At 38.5% G+C, this 15615-nt stretch overlaps 1 protein-coding gene across 3 annotated transcripts in view; it reads right to left on the bottom strand.

The window, feature by feature from the left end:
* The window catches only part of wfs1b (Wolfram syndrome 1b (wolframin)), a 34784-nt gene that overhangs the window by 18551 nt on the left and 618 nt on the right, over positions 1 to 15615 (bottom strand). For 2 of the 3 annotated variants that reach the window (XM_088629046.1, XM_088629038.1), the window contains exon 2: positions 14189 to 14410. In XM_088629046.1, coding sequence (XP_088485172.1) covers positions 14189 to 14405 — 217 coding nt within the window. In that variant the 5' untranslated portion in view covers positions 14406 to 14410. Of the gene's footprint in view, positions 1 to 14188; positions 14411 to 15615 lie in introns of those variants that run through there. The other variant, XM_088629055.1, reaches the window with a different exon arrangement.

Here is a 15615-nt window from a genome sequence, read left to right as displayed (position 1 = left end):
CTTCAAATATTATTTCCCCCATTTCTCTAGGCCTATATTAGTTCATGTCCACGATCCCCATCTTGGACTAATGTGGTATGGTTTACAGGACAATCTCTGAAACTGCTCTTGGAAAACTGTTTTTTCATTCTGCAATGAAATATATCCCTGGCGCCCCCTACTGCTGCCATCTCCATGGCCTATTCTGCAAACGACATGCTGTAAATGCTTCACTAATTGCTACAGATCAACTGACTGACAATGTCAACCAGGGGAGCAAACAGCCTCAGTTTCATCAATGTGGTTCCCCAAGAGCTCCACTATGCTAGCCTGGGGATGCACATTTGTGAGCCCAGTGGTACAAAGAGCACAGACAATGGACTACTGAAAAGTGAACGAATGTGATATGATCAGATGAATCCTCCTCTGTCACGTTCTTAACAATCAGATGAGTGCACATGTAGTGCAAACCTAAAGAACTCTACAGCCCTGACTGCTTTGGTTTCAACAGTGAAGGGTTCTGTTGTTCCATAATAATAATAATAAATAATTGCTTACACTTATATAGCGCTTTTCTGGACACTCCACTCAAAGCGCTTTACAAGTAATCGGGAGTCCCCTCCACCACCACCAATGTGCAGCATCCACCTGGATGACGCGAAGGTAGCCATAGTGCGCCAGAACGCTCACCACACATCAGCTATCAGTGGGGAGGAGAGCAGAGTAATAAAGCCAGTTCACAGATGGGGATTATTAGGAGGCCATGATTGGTAAGGGCCAATGGGAAATTTGGCCAGGACGCCGGGGTTACACCCTTACTCTTTTCGATAAACATGTTAAAAAATGTTTTCGATAAAAATGTTATCAAGCACATTTTCCTGCCATAGTTCGGGTTCCTCCATTCTCTTAGAAGGCAAGGTCAACACTAGCTGCAATTTAATAGTACTGAGTGATCATCTTCACCCCATGTTGTTGCATTTGTTTCCTGTCAATGCCCTTATCCACAACGTGCATTTGCTCAATGGCTTGATAGACACAACACTGACAGCATAGAGGGTTAAGAAAGCATGCAACACAGAGTGGGAAAATCAATAACTAACAAATAATTAAGCCCCCAGTTGTCACCAATATGCCAAGAATACACCTGAGCGATTGGTATAGTTTGAGGCACCTGAGTTTTCATTTTCTGGTAAAGCTCTGGCGAAAGAGTATAAATGAAAGGAAAGCTAGGACAAATAGATATGTATTTACACAGATAACCAATGAACAATTCTACACAGCATAAAACACACAAGATACAATATTTATAAAACAATGCATCTTGGAGGTCTACGTCTTCACTGCCACCAGAAAATCCAGACTGCTAACCTGGTACATTATATAGAAATGCGATATAATGCCGAAACAAGTCAACAGGAACGATAATCCTGTGTCCTAAATAAAACAAAATACCGCCAAGACTAAAATCTCCCTTCCTATAAATCTGGAGGCTCTAAAGTAAATGGGAACCTATTTCTCTATTTTAAAAATGCATCACTAACAAGAGAAGGTCTTTAGCCTGAGAAAATCCTCATAAAGGAAATCAGAGTTCTGTTACTTTAAATGCTTACCTAGAATCTGGTCTTTTAAGGTTTAACAGGGTCATCCAGCCTCCTATCTCCCTCGTATCTCTGTTCCCCTATTGCTTTTGCTCAACCTCTCAGTCTAAACCCGACTGTCTCTCCTGTGTCTTCTTATCCTATCTTTCTGGGTGTTCAATGTTTATTCTTACCATTATTAACTCGAGTAACTGCCCAGAACATCCCTTTTGATCATTATATCTCGGAGAACTGACAGCTCATTAAACCCCTCCATTCCCACTCAATGTTTCTCGGACCTTGAGAAGTGCAAACACTGACCCCCCACCCCAAAATGTAACAATCTTTTCATTATGTCATGGTCTTCTCAGTCACCAGATCTGAATCCAATTGGGCATTTATGGGATACTCTGGGGCAACACCTCGAACGGCGTTTTCACTTCCATCAACCAGGTCCGACTTGAATGACTTTCTTGTAGAAGAATGGAGCCGCATCCTTCTTGCTGAATTCCAGACACTGGTAGACTCTATTACTGTTCAGACCATACTGGCCACACATGCTGGCCCAATACCCCATTAGATTACTTTACATGAGTGTTTTCATTTTTGTCCACTACCTGTACATGTTATAATTTTGCATTAGTATTTTGTTTATTTTTGACAGGAAATATCCCTTTAAAAAACAAACAAACAAACATTTCCCCGCCAGCTGATTATTAATTGTTTTTCAATTCTTTTTTTTTAGTACAAAATGGGCATCCATTTCTCTGTCCCAGTTTGCTTTCAGTAACACATTTCTATAGAGAGTTCTGTCAGAAAAGACAGTATTCCCCTTGGTAAGATTTCCTACCAATGCTTTTATTTTTTGTATTATTTTCAATTTTTTCCCAATCAGTTAGATGCATCTTCCTCTAAACTTCTAAGAAATGGACCCGAGGTAAACATGAAAGCACTGTATTTTCTTGTGAAAACATCTTAAAGCTGTTATATTTGTATATTGAACCTGTCATGCCATCCCTATTTTTTTGTGTACAGAATACAGTCCTTTTTTTTTTACAACAGGCTCATCTTCATGGGAACATTAAAAAGTGCAGTTCTTGCACATTAACCACTTATCTTGGGGACTGATGTATTTTCAGCGTTTGTGAAATGAATGTCTATCTGTGTGTGTTAATGCCTTTGTGCAAACAAGGGACTGTAATAGAAATGTCAGTACAGTAATACTGCCTGAAAGTAGCCTTTATGTACACAATGAAATATTATTCAGAAACTCTGCAGAGTGATTTTTTTATTTCCCAATGGGAAAAGCTGTTGTGATTTATATTTGCAGAAACAATGTATCCCGTGGCGATTTTAGTAACCAACACTGAGATGCCCTGTGGGTAAGCCCATTGTTCTGAGTATTTGTGTAATTTTCAAACATGTTTCAAAGCTCCGGAAGACAAAAATGAATACTTAACACTAAAGCCACAATTTTCACAGCACCCCGAATGACTGAGCTACACATTATAAAATGTAACTGTAGTCATTGATTTTTTTTTGTTTTAGAGGTGAAAAAATGTTTTCAAAAGAAATGTATTATTTTATATTTACAACAAAATGCAAAGAAAACATCCTTTGTGGATCCACCAATACACTTAAAATCCAATAGCTTTACACAGACAATTTTATGGTCTATAGATCTTAAACACTGCGCAAAGTACAGTACCAACACTGTTAAGAGATCTGGAAGAGTACTCCATAAATTTAAGGAAATAATAGCCTCATATGAAAAAAAGCTAATTTTTGTCAGACCATAATAGTCTACAGAGTATTCAGTGGTTTATATATTTAATAACATGTAGTATCAAGATCATACAGACTACACCATATTTCTATAAATATTTTTTATATATTTTAGTTCATAAAAATAGCACTTCCAAACAGTATGTTAACAGATTCATGTCCTTAAAGGAAAAATCCTATTCATTAAATAATAAACTGCACTGTACTGTCATTAAGTTAACCAAGAACTACAGTATTGTCCGATTTCAAATTATTATACCGGTTAGCAATAATGTTTTTAAATAAAGAATCATATAACCATTATATCTATCTGAATAATTAAATTCACATTTGACATATTATATTTAGTTTATATTCATATTTAAATATAAGTCTACAGGACAAATCTCATGTATTTAAAGTTGAACATACTTAAATCACCTCTCACCTATGATCTGAACCTCACAGTGCCTTCTTTCTTACCAAAAACTCACATGTTGAAATCTACCTCTACCTTACATTTCAAAAAGCTCACTCCCCATAATTTCTAGCCTTTTATTTCATTCTGTTGATGCATGTTTTTGCACATCTGATGTTGTTTTTGCATATTACCTGTTACCTTTTTGTTGTTTTGCACATTGCCTGTTGTCTCCGTCTTTCTTTTATTATACAATTGTAGTGTTGTTGGTTTTTTTGTACTATGTATCATCTGAGAGCTAGCTAAATAGCATTTCGTTATACCATATACCTGTATATGAGTATAATGACAATGAACTTGAACTTGATCAGCAGCTAAAATGATAAACCAGGCATAGCTCAATAATCCTCTTAGATTACTGAAACTGATTTGGTTGTCAAATTTCATTGTTGAATACTTCCTACGTGGGGAAAAGAGTTAAAAGAGTTCTACAAGGTCTTGTTTAATATCAGATTTTTAAAAACAGCACATGTAATAAATATATATATAAGTATAATATCTCATATTACATGTTTTTACATTATTACATTTTTTTTTAAGGAGGCACTTCAAATAATTATTAAAAACAGAAAAAGGGTATACACACCCACAACATCTTGCGTGTTTGTACGGATGAATGATCTGTTCTGAATGCAAAGTACAGCCACTGATGTACACGCCGACTCCATGTTCCACACAGATATAGACCTGTATCAGTGAACATGCCGGAGTCTACCACATACACTTTGTTATACTAAAAAACATACAAAAACATCTTAATTGTATAGGTTTATTCTATGCTAAAAAGAGAAGAAAGAAAACACAACGTTTCGGGCGTGGAGCCTTCAGCCTCACACCTGAGGAAGGCTCCACAGCCGAAAGGTTGTGTCTACTTACTTCTTTTTTCAGCATTGTTACTGTACTTGTTCCTTTGCAGACTACGCACGCTGAAGCAGCCTACCGCCTGAACTACAGTGCCTTGCGAAAGTATTCGGCCCCCTTGAACTTTTCAACCTTTTGCCACATTTCAGGCTTCAAACATAAAGATATAATTTTTTTATTTTATGTGAAGAATCATTAACAAGTGGGACACAATTGTGAAGTGGAACGAAATCTATTGGATTTTTGAAACTTTTTTAACTAATAAAAAAATGAAAAGTGGGGCGTGCAAAATTATTCGGCCCCCTTGCGTTAATACTTTGTAGAGCCACCTTTTGCTGCGATTACAGCTGCAAGTCGCTTGGGGTATGTCTCTATCAGTTTTGCACATCGAGAGACTGAAATTCTTCCCATTCTTCCTTGCAAAACAGCTCGAGCTCAGTGAGGTTGGATGGAGAGCTTTTGTGAACAGCAGTTTTCAGCTCTTTCCACAGATTCAGGTCTGGACTTTGACTTGGCCATTCAAACACCTGGATACGTTTATTTGTGAACCATTCCTTTGTAGATTTTGCTGTATGTTTGGGATCATTGTCTTGTTGGAAGATAAATCTCCGTCCCAGTTTCAGGTCTTTTGCAGACTCCAACAGGTTTTCATCCAGAATGGTCCTGTATTTGGCTGCATCCATCTTCCCCTCAATTTTAACCATCTTCCCTGTCCCTGCTGAAGAAAAGCAGGCCCAAACCATGATGCTGCCACCACCATGTTTGACAGTGGGGATGGTGTGTTGAGGGTGATGAGCTGTGTTGCTTTTACGCCAAACATATCGTTTTGCATTGTGGCCAAAAAGTTCGATTTTGGTTTCATCTGACCAGAGCACCTTCTTCCACATGTTTGGGGTGTCTCCCAGGTGGCTTGTGGCAAACTTTAGACGAGACTTTTAATGGATATCTTTGAGAAATGGCTTTCTTCTTGCCACTCTTCCATAAAGGCCAGATTTGTGCAGTGTAAGACTGATTGTTGTCCTATGGACAGACTCTCCCACCTCAGCTGTAGTTCTCTGCAGTTCATCCAGAGTGATCATGGGCCTCTTGGCTGCATCTCTGATCAGTCTTCTCCTTGTCTGAGCTGAAAGTTTAGAGGGACGGCCAGGTCTTGGTAGATTTGCAGTGGTCTGATACTCCTTCCATTTCAAGATGATTGCTTGCACAGTGCTCCTTGGGATGTTTGAAGCTTGGGAAATCTTTTTGTATCCAAATCCGGCTTTAAACTTCTCCACAACAGTATTACGGACCTGCCTGGTGTGTTCCTTGGTCTTCATGATGCTCTCTGCGCTTTCAACAGAACCTTGAGACTATCACAGAGCAGGTGCATTTATACAGAGACTTGATTACACACAGGTGGATTCTATTTATCACCATCAGTCATTTAGGACAACATTGGATCATTCAGAGATCCTCGCTGAACTTCTGGAGTGAGTTTGCTGCACTGAAAGTAAAGGGGCCGAATACTTTTGCACGCCCCACTTTTCATTTTTTTATTAGTTAAAAAAGTTTCAAAAATCCAATAGATTTCGTTCCACTTCACAATTGTGTCCCACTTGTTGGTGATTCTTCACATAAAATAAAAAAATTATATCTTTATGTTTGAAGCCTGAAATGTGGCAAAAGGTTGAAAAGTTCAAGGGGGCCGAATACTTTCGCAAGGCACTGTATCTTAATTGCATGATTTCAAAGAGAGACTATTCTCACCAAGGGAGGGGTTTTCTTATAGCTTCTACTTGCTGTACGTACCCATTTGCCGTACATGCTTGCAAAAATGAATGCAGCGCCATCCATCCACTCATTTTCTAACTGCTTCATCCTATTCAGAGTCTCCAAGCAGCCGAAACCTATTCTGGCAAGCCGAGTGCAACTCAAGCAAGCTCCATTGCAGCTTTATGTTGTCCCCTGGTGTAAGGTCACTGCCATTACAACACAGAAATAAGGCTGAGAGACACATTTCTCCTCTGCAGTCATTCAAATTACCTCTAAAGTAAAGTAGCACTATGTAAACAGGTGCCAAATGTGCACACAGAACACTCAATAGGCTCTATTTTAAGATGCATAAAAATAAATAATCAAATTTTCCTATTAAAAGCTTATATTAAACATTCAGTCAGTTTTAATCACTATTGGTGACAGACTTCAAAGCTATTAGAATGAAATTTAACTGAATAAATATTGCACATTTACAGTTGGTATATTCTGAGAGGTCTAACGTATTTTCAGGACCTCTTTCTCTACAAATGCACTATAAGCTCTTTAGCACAAATCTTCAAATGAGCAACTTGATTCCCTTTTGATAAAAATCCTGCATCAAACCCCCCCAAAAACAGGTGCAAAATTAAGACTATGTGATTCCTTTTCTGCAGTTTCTTAAAAATGAAGATTGGGAAAAAAGGAACTCACACTTACCGATTAGAAGGAGTGGGCTAAATATAGAAAACAAAACCTGTTTTAACTGGCTTGAAAAGAAAATCTTTGCCAGCTGCAGGTCTGAAATACTTTAAAAAGATGATTGCACTATGGGGTAGGGCAGAGCGAAGAAACACAATCTTAGGACCATTAATGAGCTCGTGATATATTTCAATATAAAGCATTTTTCACTTTTCATTAGAAAAGTTCCTAAAGTGCTTTTACAGTTAGCAAGATACCAATTTCTTCCACAATTTAAGTACAGTATACACCTGAGTTGCGCACCAGAGCTTGTGCGCCAGCTACACCACTATATAGCAGATCAGGTTATAAGCCTAGTTATACCACTTCTGTAATGAACCCATCCTTTATGTAAAAAGCACACCCCAAAACAGCAAGGAACTACTAGTAGTAGTATAATTAGTAGTATTATTAATGTTGTTATGAATTTAGCCTTGCTTTCTAGGCCTAAAAAGGGCCATGTGTCTTTCTCACCCTACATTAAACTGAACCTTACCGCTCACACACCCGTGGAAATGAAGGGTGCTGCCGAGTGAAAGCAGATGACAAGACATGACAAAAGGTGAACATGCTCTGGGGCAGTCTCAGAAATGTCATGGAATACTAAGGCTACAGGTCAGTTCTACTCAAATTCTAAACAAAACTTTGCCCTTGTTATACAGTAATTTACCTGAAAGGGGTGAAAATCGAAAACGAAAAATATTCAGGGCTAGGTGTATTCTGCAGAATGCTTTCATCCATCACAGAATGTACAGTGGATAGCGAACGTCTACACATCCTTATTGGAATGTCAGCCTTTGCTGATGTAAAGGCTGAAATCAAGACAAATCAGGTCAGACCTTTTTCGCCTTTAATAAGATCTTGTAACCATCAATATTTAAGTGAAAAACAAAACAGATGATTTTTAGGAAAAATAAAAATGTGCATAAGTGTGCACACCTTTATAAAGGAGGTTGTGACTGTGCTCAGAGTTAACCAATGACATTCCAAATCATGTACAAAGGTAATTTGCCTTCACCTGACATCAACTGAAGTGATTCTGATTAGCCCTAAATAAAATCAGCTGTGCAGAGATAACAGTGGATTAACTCTGTCTGTCGCCCTGCTATTTTTTGTTTCACCTTAATGTTCTTCTTGGTGGTGAGTTGTTTGAGATATCAGTTATTCTAAAAAGATCGCCTTTTTTGCTGCTTCCTTTGCAAATAAGAGGAAACTGAAAGATGTCCTTTCACTCCTGAGCTAGCTAAATGGCCAATCTGTTGTTGCAGCAGGTGCTGAGTGTTACAGCTGCAATGATGACAGCAAGCTCACAGAATACTGCGACAGGTGCAGACGTAAATGCTCAGATGTCAGTTTACCTTCTTAGAAACTGCAACTGGTCTCAAGAGAGGAAATGGAAGGAAAAAGAAAAAAAAATGAACACTCAAACAGAAAAACAGATGAGTCTGGTTGTTGAGCCGGAGGACTGCTCCTGTTGTGACTACAGTCGCACAGCATTACTGCTGAAGGAAGTGAATGAGAAAATCCAGTCAGGCACTTAAAAGAAACAATCCCTGTGTAGTTTGGTACAGCAGGGCTGGGAAGTGGAGGGGGAACATAGGGTCTATCAAGATCAATCATTCAGAAGTGCTTACAAGTCCCGAGTGTTTATTTTCAAGCTTTTCTACTACACTGCTATAAAACTGCTTCTGAAGCAAATTACACTCTCTGGTCCATTCATTCAGGAATTGTGTTGCATTCTGACTCAGATTACTGTCTGTAAATCTATCAGAGAGGATGGGGTTCAGTCTTTTGTCTTAGAGCAGTGTGGTGTAAGTTTTCCATGCAGGTCGACAGAGTCCATTTATTTTTCCAGAGAAAAGTTTATGAAACTGATAGGTTGCAATAAAAAACGCCTTTTTTCCCCCCCAACAACATTTATAATATATCCAGCAATCGTTGCCTATGACCTACTGTAGATGTATTTTTTTTTATACTGAATTCACTTAAGACAGACTCTTAGTTGCACAAGTTGGGGTCAACTTGGATGTGCTTTGGAATAACCAACTACTCTCTTTGTGAACAGAAGTATTTTTTCCCAACTTTTTCATCCAAAGAAACACTTGACCCCCTTGCATTTCTTCTGATGCTGTATAAGGATTTCTTTTCGACATGTTTTAGATAGTTTAAGGCATCCCCAATGCTTACCTAGTGACTTGGTAGAATGTTGAATCTGTAAAATTTCAAAGAGAATTATGGGAGTTATTCCTGCTTTTCCTCTTTTTTATTTTGTTGGAGGGCAGGCTTCCTATTTTTATTGTTTGGAACGGAGGCGGATAAGGAGACATGCAGTTAAAGATTTCACTTGTATCACTGTTATTTTGTCACCTAGCTTCTGTTATTTATATGTCATTCAGTCAAGCAATTTTATTTGTCTGCAAGACTACATTTGGTCTCCAATAAGATGAATGTGTGTGTATTGTCCGCGAACACATTAGGTCTAGATTTCTCTATGGAACCCTCTGTTTAGATTTGTTATGAAGGAAAAAATAAATGTTTATATGATACAGAAGGCGGACAGAAGATTGTCTGTGGTTAGGTTTTTGTGCCCACACCTCATGAAAGCTGCAGCATTGAGAAACAGCAAGTATGATTTAAATGTTATAGATAAAACTGTTTAACCCCGTGAAACCAACTTTTCATTATTCTCGCTTAATTACAAATATGTACCGACTGTGTATATTTTCGGGTTAATAACATTTAAAAGCAGGTCTTGATCCTCTGTTAGCTAGTAATATTCCAGAAAGCTACATTATATGCCAAGTCTCCATCAACTGCTGGTCTCCAATATATGCTTGAGTTACAGACAAATGCTATTTATAAACATAAGGCAGGTTACATGGCGTTATTTTCCTATTTAAAAAAGCTACTTTAAAATTCAGATTCAAATTAAGTTTAGTAAAAAAAAGGCCCAAGTAAGAAATCAAATAGCCAATTCAGATCTTTTCATTCTTTGATTCTGTAGCTGATGATTTTTCAGAGATACAAAACATTAAGTCTGTAAAATAAGTGACAATAATACATGTTAGTGAATATGGAAATAAGAGGTATTGTACAAACACCTGGCAAATGGATTTAACAGCTCCTCTATCTGATCTTATTTCTGGCCCAATTTAACTTCAGCCCTGTGGTCTGGTTTTAACATGTCCCTGGTGTCCCTGCCTTTCCTTTTTTTTTCTGAACGTACAACGGAAGAATTAAGAGAACATGTAATCGCTTTAAATACTACACATGCACATTTGGACATATTTAAATGGATGTTTGTGTGACATGTACAGTGTCAAATTTTTAAATTTAAAAGGATGTAAAATTCCCAAAGCATTTTATTAGTTTACTACTGTTTTGTTATGAAATTTACCGCGGTATCAAAATATCTGCAAGGCCATATAGAAAAGCAGCAGATTCCTCAGGGATGATGAAAGATACTCAGTATAATTTTAACTATAACCCTGGACAGCAGCTGCAGTTTCAGAAGAGCAAGTGTCCATTACAGTCTGTGAGCTTTAAGCATGTCTGGGCAGCTACCTGAGTGCTAATATATGCAGTAAAATCCTACATGCTTCAAACACTGTAGAAGTTATAACCCATCTCCTAGAAAAATTTGTCAAGATCCCATTACCAGAATAAAGAGCATAATAAATTACTGTAATAATGTAGGTTCACACGAAATACTGAACATATTGCAGGATATATCACATTTATGAAAAAATAGCAAAGAAAATGAATGGACATATAATTTACTCATTTATTGATTTTTACAGATGTACAGTACAAAACCTTACTTTTTCTTGTAAACGTTTACCAACTTAAAAAATCATAAGTGAACACTTCTCTAGAACAGATGATGCATCCTTAAATAACTTAAAACCATTACTTAAGGTGGTGAGACGTAAGCACATTTATATTTCACATGCTAGCAAATACAGTATGTCGATCGCTGGTAAAATGTGAAGCAATTTCTTCAAAATTACAGTTTTGTCACAGTAACAATAAACAATAAAAAATAGTTTATCTTAAATTTGTTTCACAAATTTCCACATTATTCCTTTTTATTTCTATGGCTTCCTTTTAGCACCAACTCCAAAACTCATTTAAGGTTATTTAACAAGTCTAATTCTCTTGAGAAGAGGGAGCATCTCTCTCTAAACTCACCATCAAATTTCCCACAGAGGGCAGAGTTTTGTGTGGTGGTCAAGTGCTGCCGGACTGAAAGCTCTATAGAAATATGAAATGTCTGTCCATGACCACCTACTGTACTCAACTCCACTCTTCACCCAGACATTTGCCATCACATACTGTACCTATGAGCTACTGCTATACCCTTCTGGCAGGACGGCCTGCATGTACCAGCAGCTGACTCCAGCTCATACAGAACATTGCAGCAGGCCAGTACCTCATGTTTCACCTCCCTCTTCGTCTCTCTGCATTGACTTTCGTTCACACCTGCACCAGATGAAAACACTGTAAAGGGCTTTCAAGGGATCTCTAACAGCCAACCTCCACTGTCAGACCCTGTGTTCCCACTAGGGCACTACAATCTAGTTTCTCAGGCTGACTGGCAATGCCATCATTAAGGGACTGCAAGTCCTAGGCCCAGATGTTCTCTGAGGAGACCCCCCCTCCCATGCTAGAACATCCTACTTGCAACAGTCAGAACCATGGACTCATTCACCATCTTCCAGAAATCTCATCTCTGTGGTATGGAATCTCATCTCTTCCGCATAGACTTAATGCCAGAGGCCCGTGACTAACCATCACTGACTGTTGATGGTCTTCTGTTACATCTTCCTGTCAAGCAGCACTGAAAATCCTTAACATTCTGCAATATCCTAGAAGTCACATAATACTGCACCTGCTGTTTTGTTGTGGTTTTATTGTTATTTTATGCATCTTCCATCTTAACCAGATGCTACTGTAGGTCACTTAGAAAAAAGCCTCTAATAATTGAATAAATGTAAATGTGTTCCAGATGGTAATTTCATCCCAGGCTTTTCTCCTTGCTGCTTCGCAGTCATGCCATATGAGGATAAAGGACATAAATCTAGGGATGGGGAGGTCTAGGCTTCATGACGATGGCCACTAATTAAGTTGCTGTGCCGTAGCAAATGCCTGGAGGACCACTACTGGCCACTGAATCAGGGTTCCACTTCTAACACGCATTGTGGCTTTATTTGGATACCCACACATCTGGGGGCTGTTTCACGAAACAGGTTTAACTAATTCAGGATTTTCTCAAGTTATCTGGATAGAATTAACCTGATAGCCGGCTTCAGGGTAACTGTGGTTTCATTAAGGCAAAGTCTGGTTTAAGCCAACTCAGGTTTAAACAATCTGACTAACTGCGGGTTCACACGGACTTTAATTGTCAGGAGGGTCGAGCATCGAATCCTTCATCTGCACCAGTAAAAGTGTGGCAAATTGACGTGCATCTTATTTCAGTAACCATGGAGTACAGCTCCTCGTGGAATACTACAGAACAAAAGGAAAAACCTGTTCTGATGGCACGGAGCATACAGTAGCAGAAACAAAGTCTACAAATAAAGGCCTGCAGTGAGTACTCAGAGTTCAAACTACGAACTGAATACAGATCTTTTCACAGAAAGTAAAAAAGACACTTCAGCAATAAAGTAACAGAAGTTTAGAAGGATTACCACAAATTAACCCTCTATATGGTTCTCATATCTCTGTGCTAAAATGTCAAAAACCACAATTCTCATGTGATACTTGACATCTTTATGACATTGAGCTGGCAGAAACAATATTTTCATCATGGATTCCACTGCCTGCTACAGTAAGTCACACCAAAGCCTATAGGAAAGGTCGAGTGACATTAAATGATCCTCAGAAATCCACTCATGAGTTTTAAATGAAAATAAAGACTGTTAATAAATGGTTTCAAGTTTTTTTTTAAAGATGATATTTCATTTTTTATATTAGAAGTTAGGAATTGGATACAGATTTAACCTTTTTACAAAAAGGGTACCTATTTCATGCTCACAAATATGAGATGGAACTGAATTCTAAAACAAAAGCACACATTTTTACAATCAGATTAGCAAAATGGGCTGCGCAGCTTGCTCTCAGCAACAGTCTCCTATTTCTTCTGCTTCCCTGCATAATACCGTCATCAGTTAAGAGCACATTTATGAGAGAATCTTTTCAGTAAGCAATCATTCCTGTCTTTCCAGTTCATACTGGAAGTAAGAGCCATCAGGGATATACAATCACCACATTCCTAAATTCAGAAGCAGATATGTCAATGAGAAAAATCAATATCCTCATAACTCTCTATTAATCTCATACATTTTTCTTCATCCAACATTTGCTTCTGATAAGGACTGCAACAATTCAGAATCTATCCAAAAAGCATAAGGCACAAAGCAGGACTATAGAAGACAACTAAGATACACCATTTAACTGACTGGCATGTCTTTAGATGGTGGTAGGAAACTGAAGCACCAGGTGAAAACCCATATAAACATGCAAACTCCACACAAATGGTATCTCGCTTGCCTCTTATGTTCAATGGTGTAAAAAATGTTTTACAATTCAGAAAAACCTGCAATGCTGCAGAAACCTTGCACAGTGTAAAACTAAAAATTAAAATTGTGTTTGCTGGACTATTTCCCCTTCCTATTAATTTGAGAACAGCGAACGGCATTACATTATATGCAAATGTATAAAGGAGTGTGAAAACAGGAAAAATGTCAGTAATATGACCCCACCTTTATTCTGGAAACATCCCAATCTCAAACAATCCCCCCTTCCCATCCACTAAAAACCATATTCAACAACAAGACTGAGTTACTTGTTCCACATTTCTTTAACCAAAGGGTTAAGGGAGTATGGAACACGATACCCAGCCATGTCATTGAAGCTAATACTTTGGTTTCTTTCATGAAACCACTGGATATAGAACTTCGCTTCGACTAGCTGCTTAGCAAACAAATAGGGCCGAATGGCTCACTCTTAACCTTTTTTTTGTTCTTAAATACCAACCAAAGCTGTTGACTCATACCTTCTGACTGAGCTCCAAACCCTGCGAAGCCGCCGTCTGAAGGCAGAAAAGCTGACTCTCTAGTTGCTGAAGGACTGGCTTTCATTTTCTCCTCCTGCAAGGCAGCTGCTGCCACAGCCGCAAAAGCACTGGAGGCATTAAGCTGGGACCGGCCCTGCTGAGCCTGGGCCCGGCCAGGCTGAGGCTGATGGGCTGGGGAGGGCGGGCCGCTGTCCATCTAGTCTGAAAGACAAAGGCAAACACAGACTAAATGCTGAATGTCTCCACTCTCCATTCAAAACATACAGTATCTTGACACTTCTTGACTTTGACTCACTTCACTAACACTGCGATATTCATTAAGTGCTCTTGCTTCCAACACTTAATTACATCAGAGCTACATTCGGTTTTCCCATCATCCATTTTCTAATGGCTTTATCCACATCTGGGACGTGGGGGAGCTGGAGCCTTTCCTGGCAAGCGACATGTGCAAGGCAGGGTACATCCGTGGTGGGACACCAGTTCATAGCAGGGCCAATTTTCCCAGAAGCCAATTAACCACCCAAATGAAACCCACGCAAACATGGGGAGAACATACACACACCACATAGGTCTGGAATGAAACCCAAGGCCCCAGCACCGCGAGGCAGCAATGATAACATCTACAACTGGTTATACGTTCTTTTATTTGCTGATGTTAAATTCCTGCAACGCTCAATCACTTCAGAGGACTTGAAACCAAGCCTGAGACAGCTTGATACAAATATTCTCAACTGGCATTATGAAATGTCAAACAATGGAAGTGTATGTAACTTCAAACTTAGTGAAAAAGAAACATTTAAACCCAAAGCATGCTAAATTGCATGCATATATAAAAAGCATGAGAACGGAAGAGAATTTCTAGATGTATAAGTTTGTGTACAAGTAGCGTATTTTAAAAGCAACAAGCAATTATGTAAATGCCTTTATGTAAAGCACCTCAAATGCAATATTCTACATAACCACTCTCTTACATTCCATTTCACAATTTTCTGTTTTTTGGTCTTACCATTTCTTGAAGAGACGCAAAACATACTAAAATTGTTCTGCAAGATCAAAAGCTTATAATACTGTAGCAAAAGCAGACACAACTGTCTCTACATTTCTTTTCACAAATAACACTACTTGTTGGGTGTATTGAAACTCTCCATGTAGTATTACACAGGGAAATGTGACAAACATCAATTCATAAAATCCATGAGGATTAACTTCGACTCCGAGTACAATACACGTCTTATCTAAGGGGTCAAAACGCCTCATTAAATAAATAAATTGGAACATGAAGTTCAGTTAAAAACGAATTTTGTTTACCCTTACGTATTTTGGCCTATGAACGCCAATATCGTTACAATCCCACAATTTACCAAACTGCCGAAATACCTTACTTGCAGGTGCTCTTTGGCTCCTGT

The sequence above is a fragment of the Lepisosteus platostomus genome, chromosome 1 (assembly GCF_059453375.1).
Source record: "Lepisosteus platostomus isolate fLepPlt1 chromosome 1, fLepPlt1.hap1, whole genome shotgun sequence".
Lineage (NCBI taxonomy): Eukaryota > Metazoa > Chordata > Actinopteri > Semionotiformes > Lepisosteidae > Lepisosteus > Lepisosteus platostomus.
Note: the sequence above shows the minus strand (reverse complement) of the source record. Positions and strands in the feature narration are given on the sequence as shown.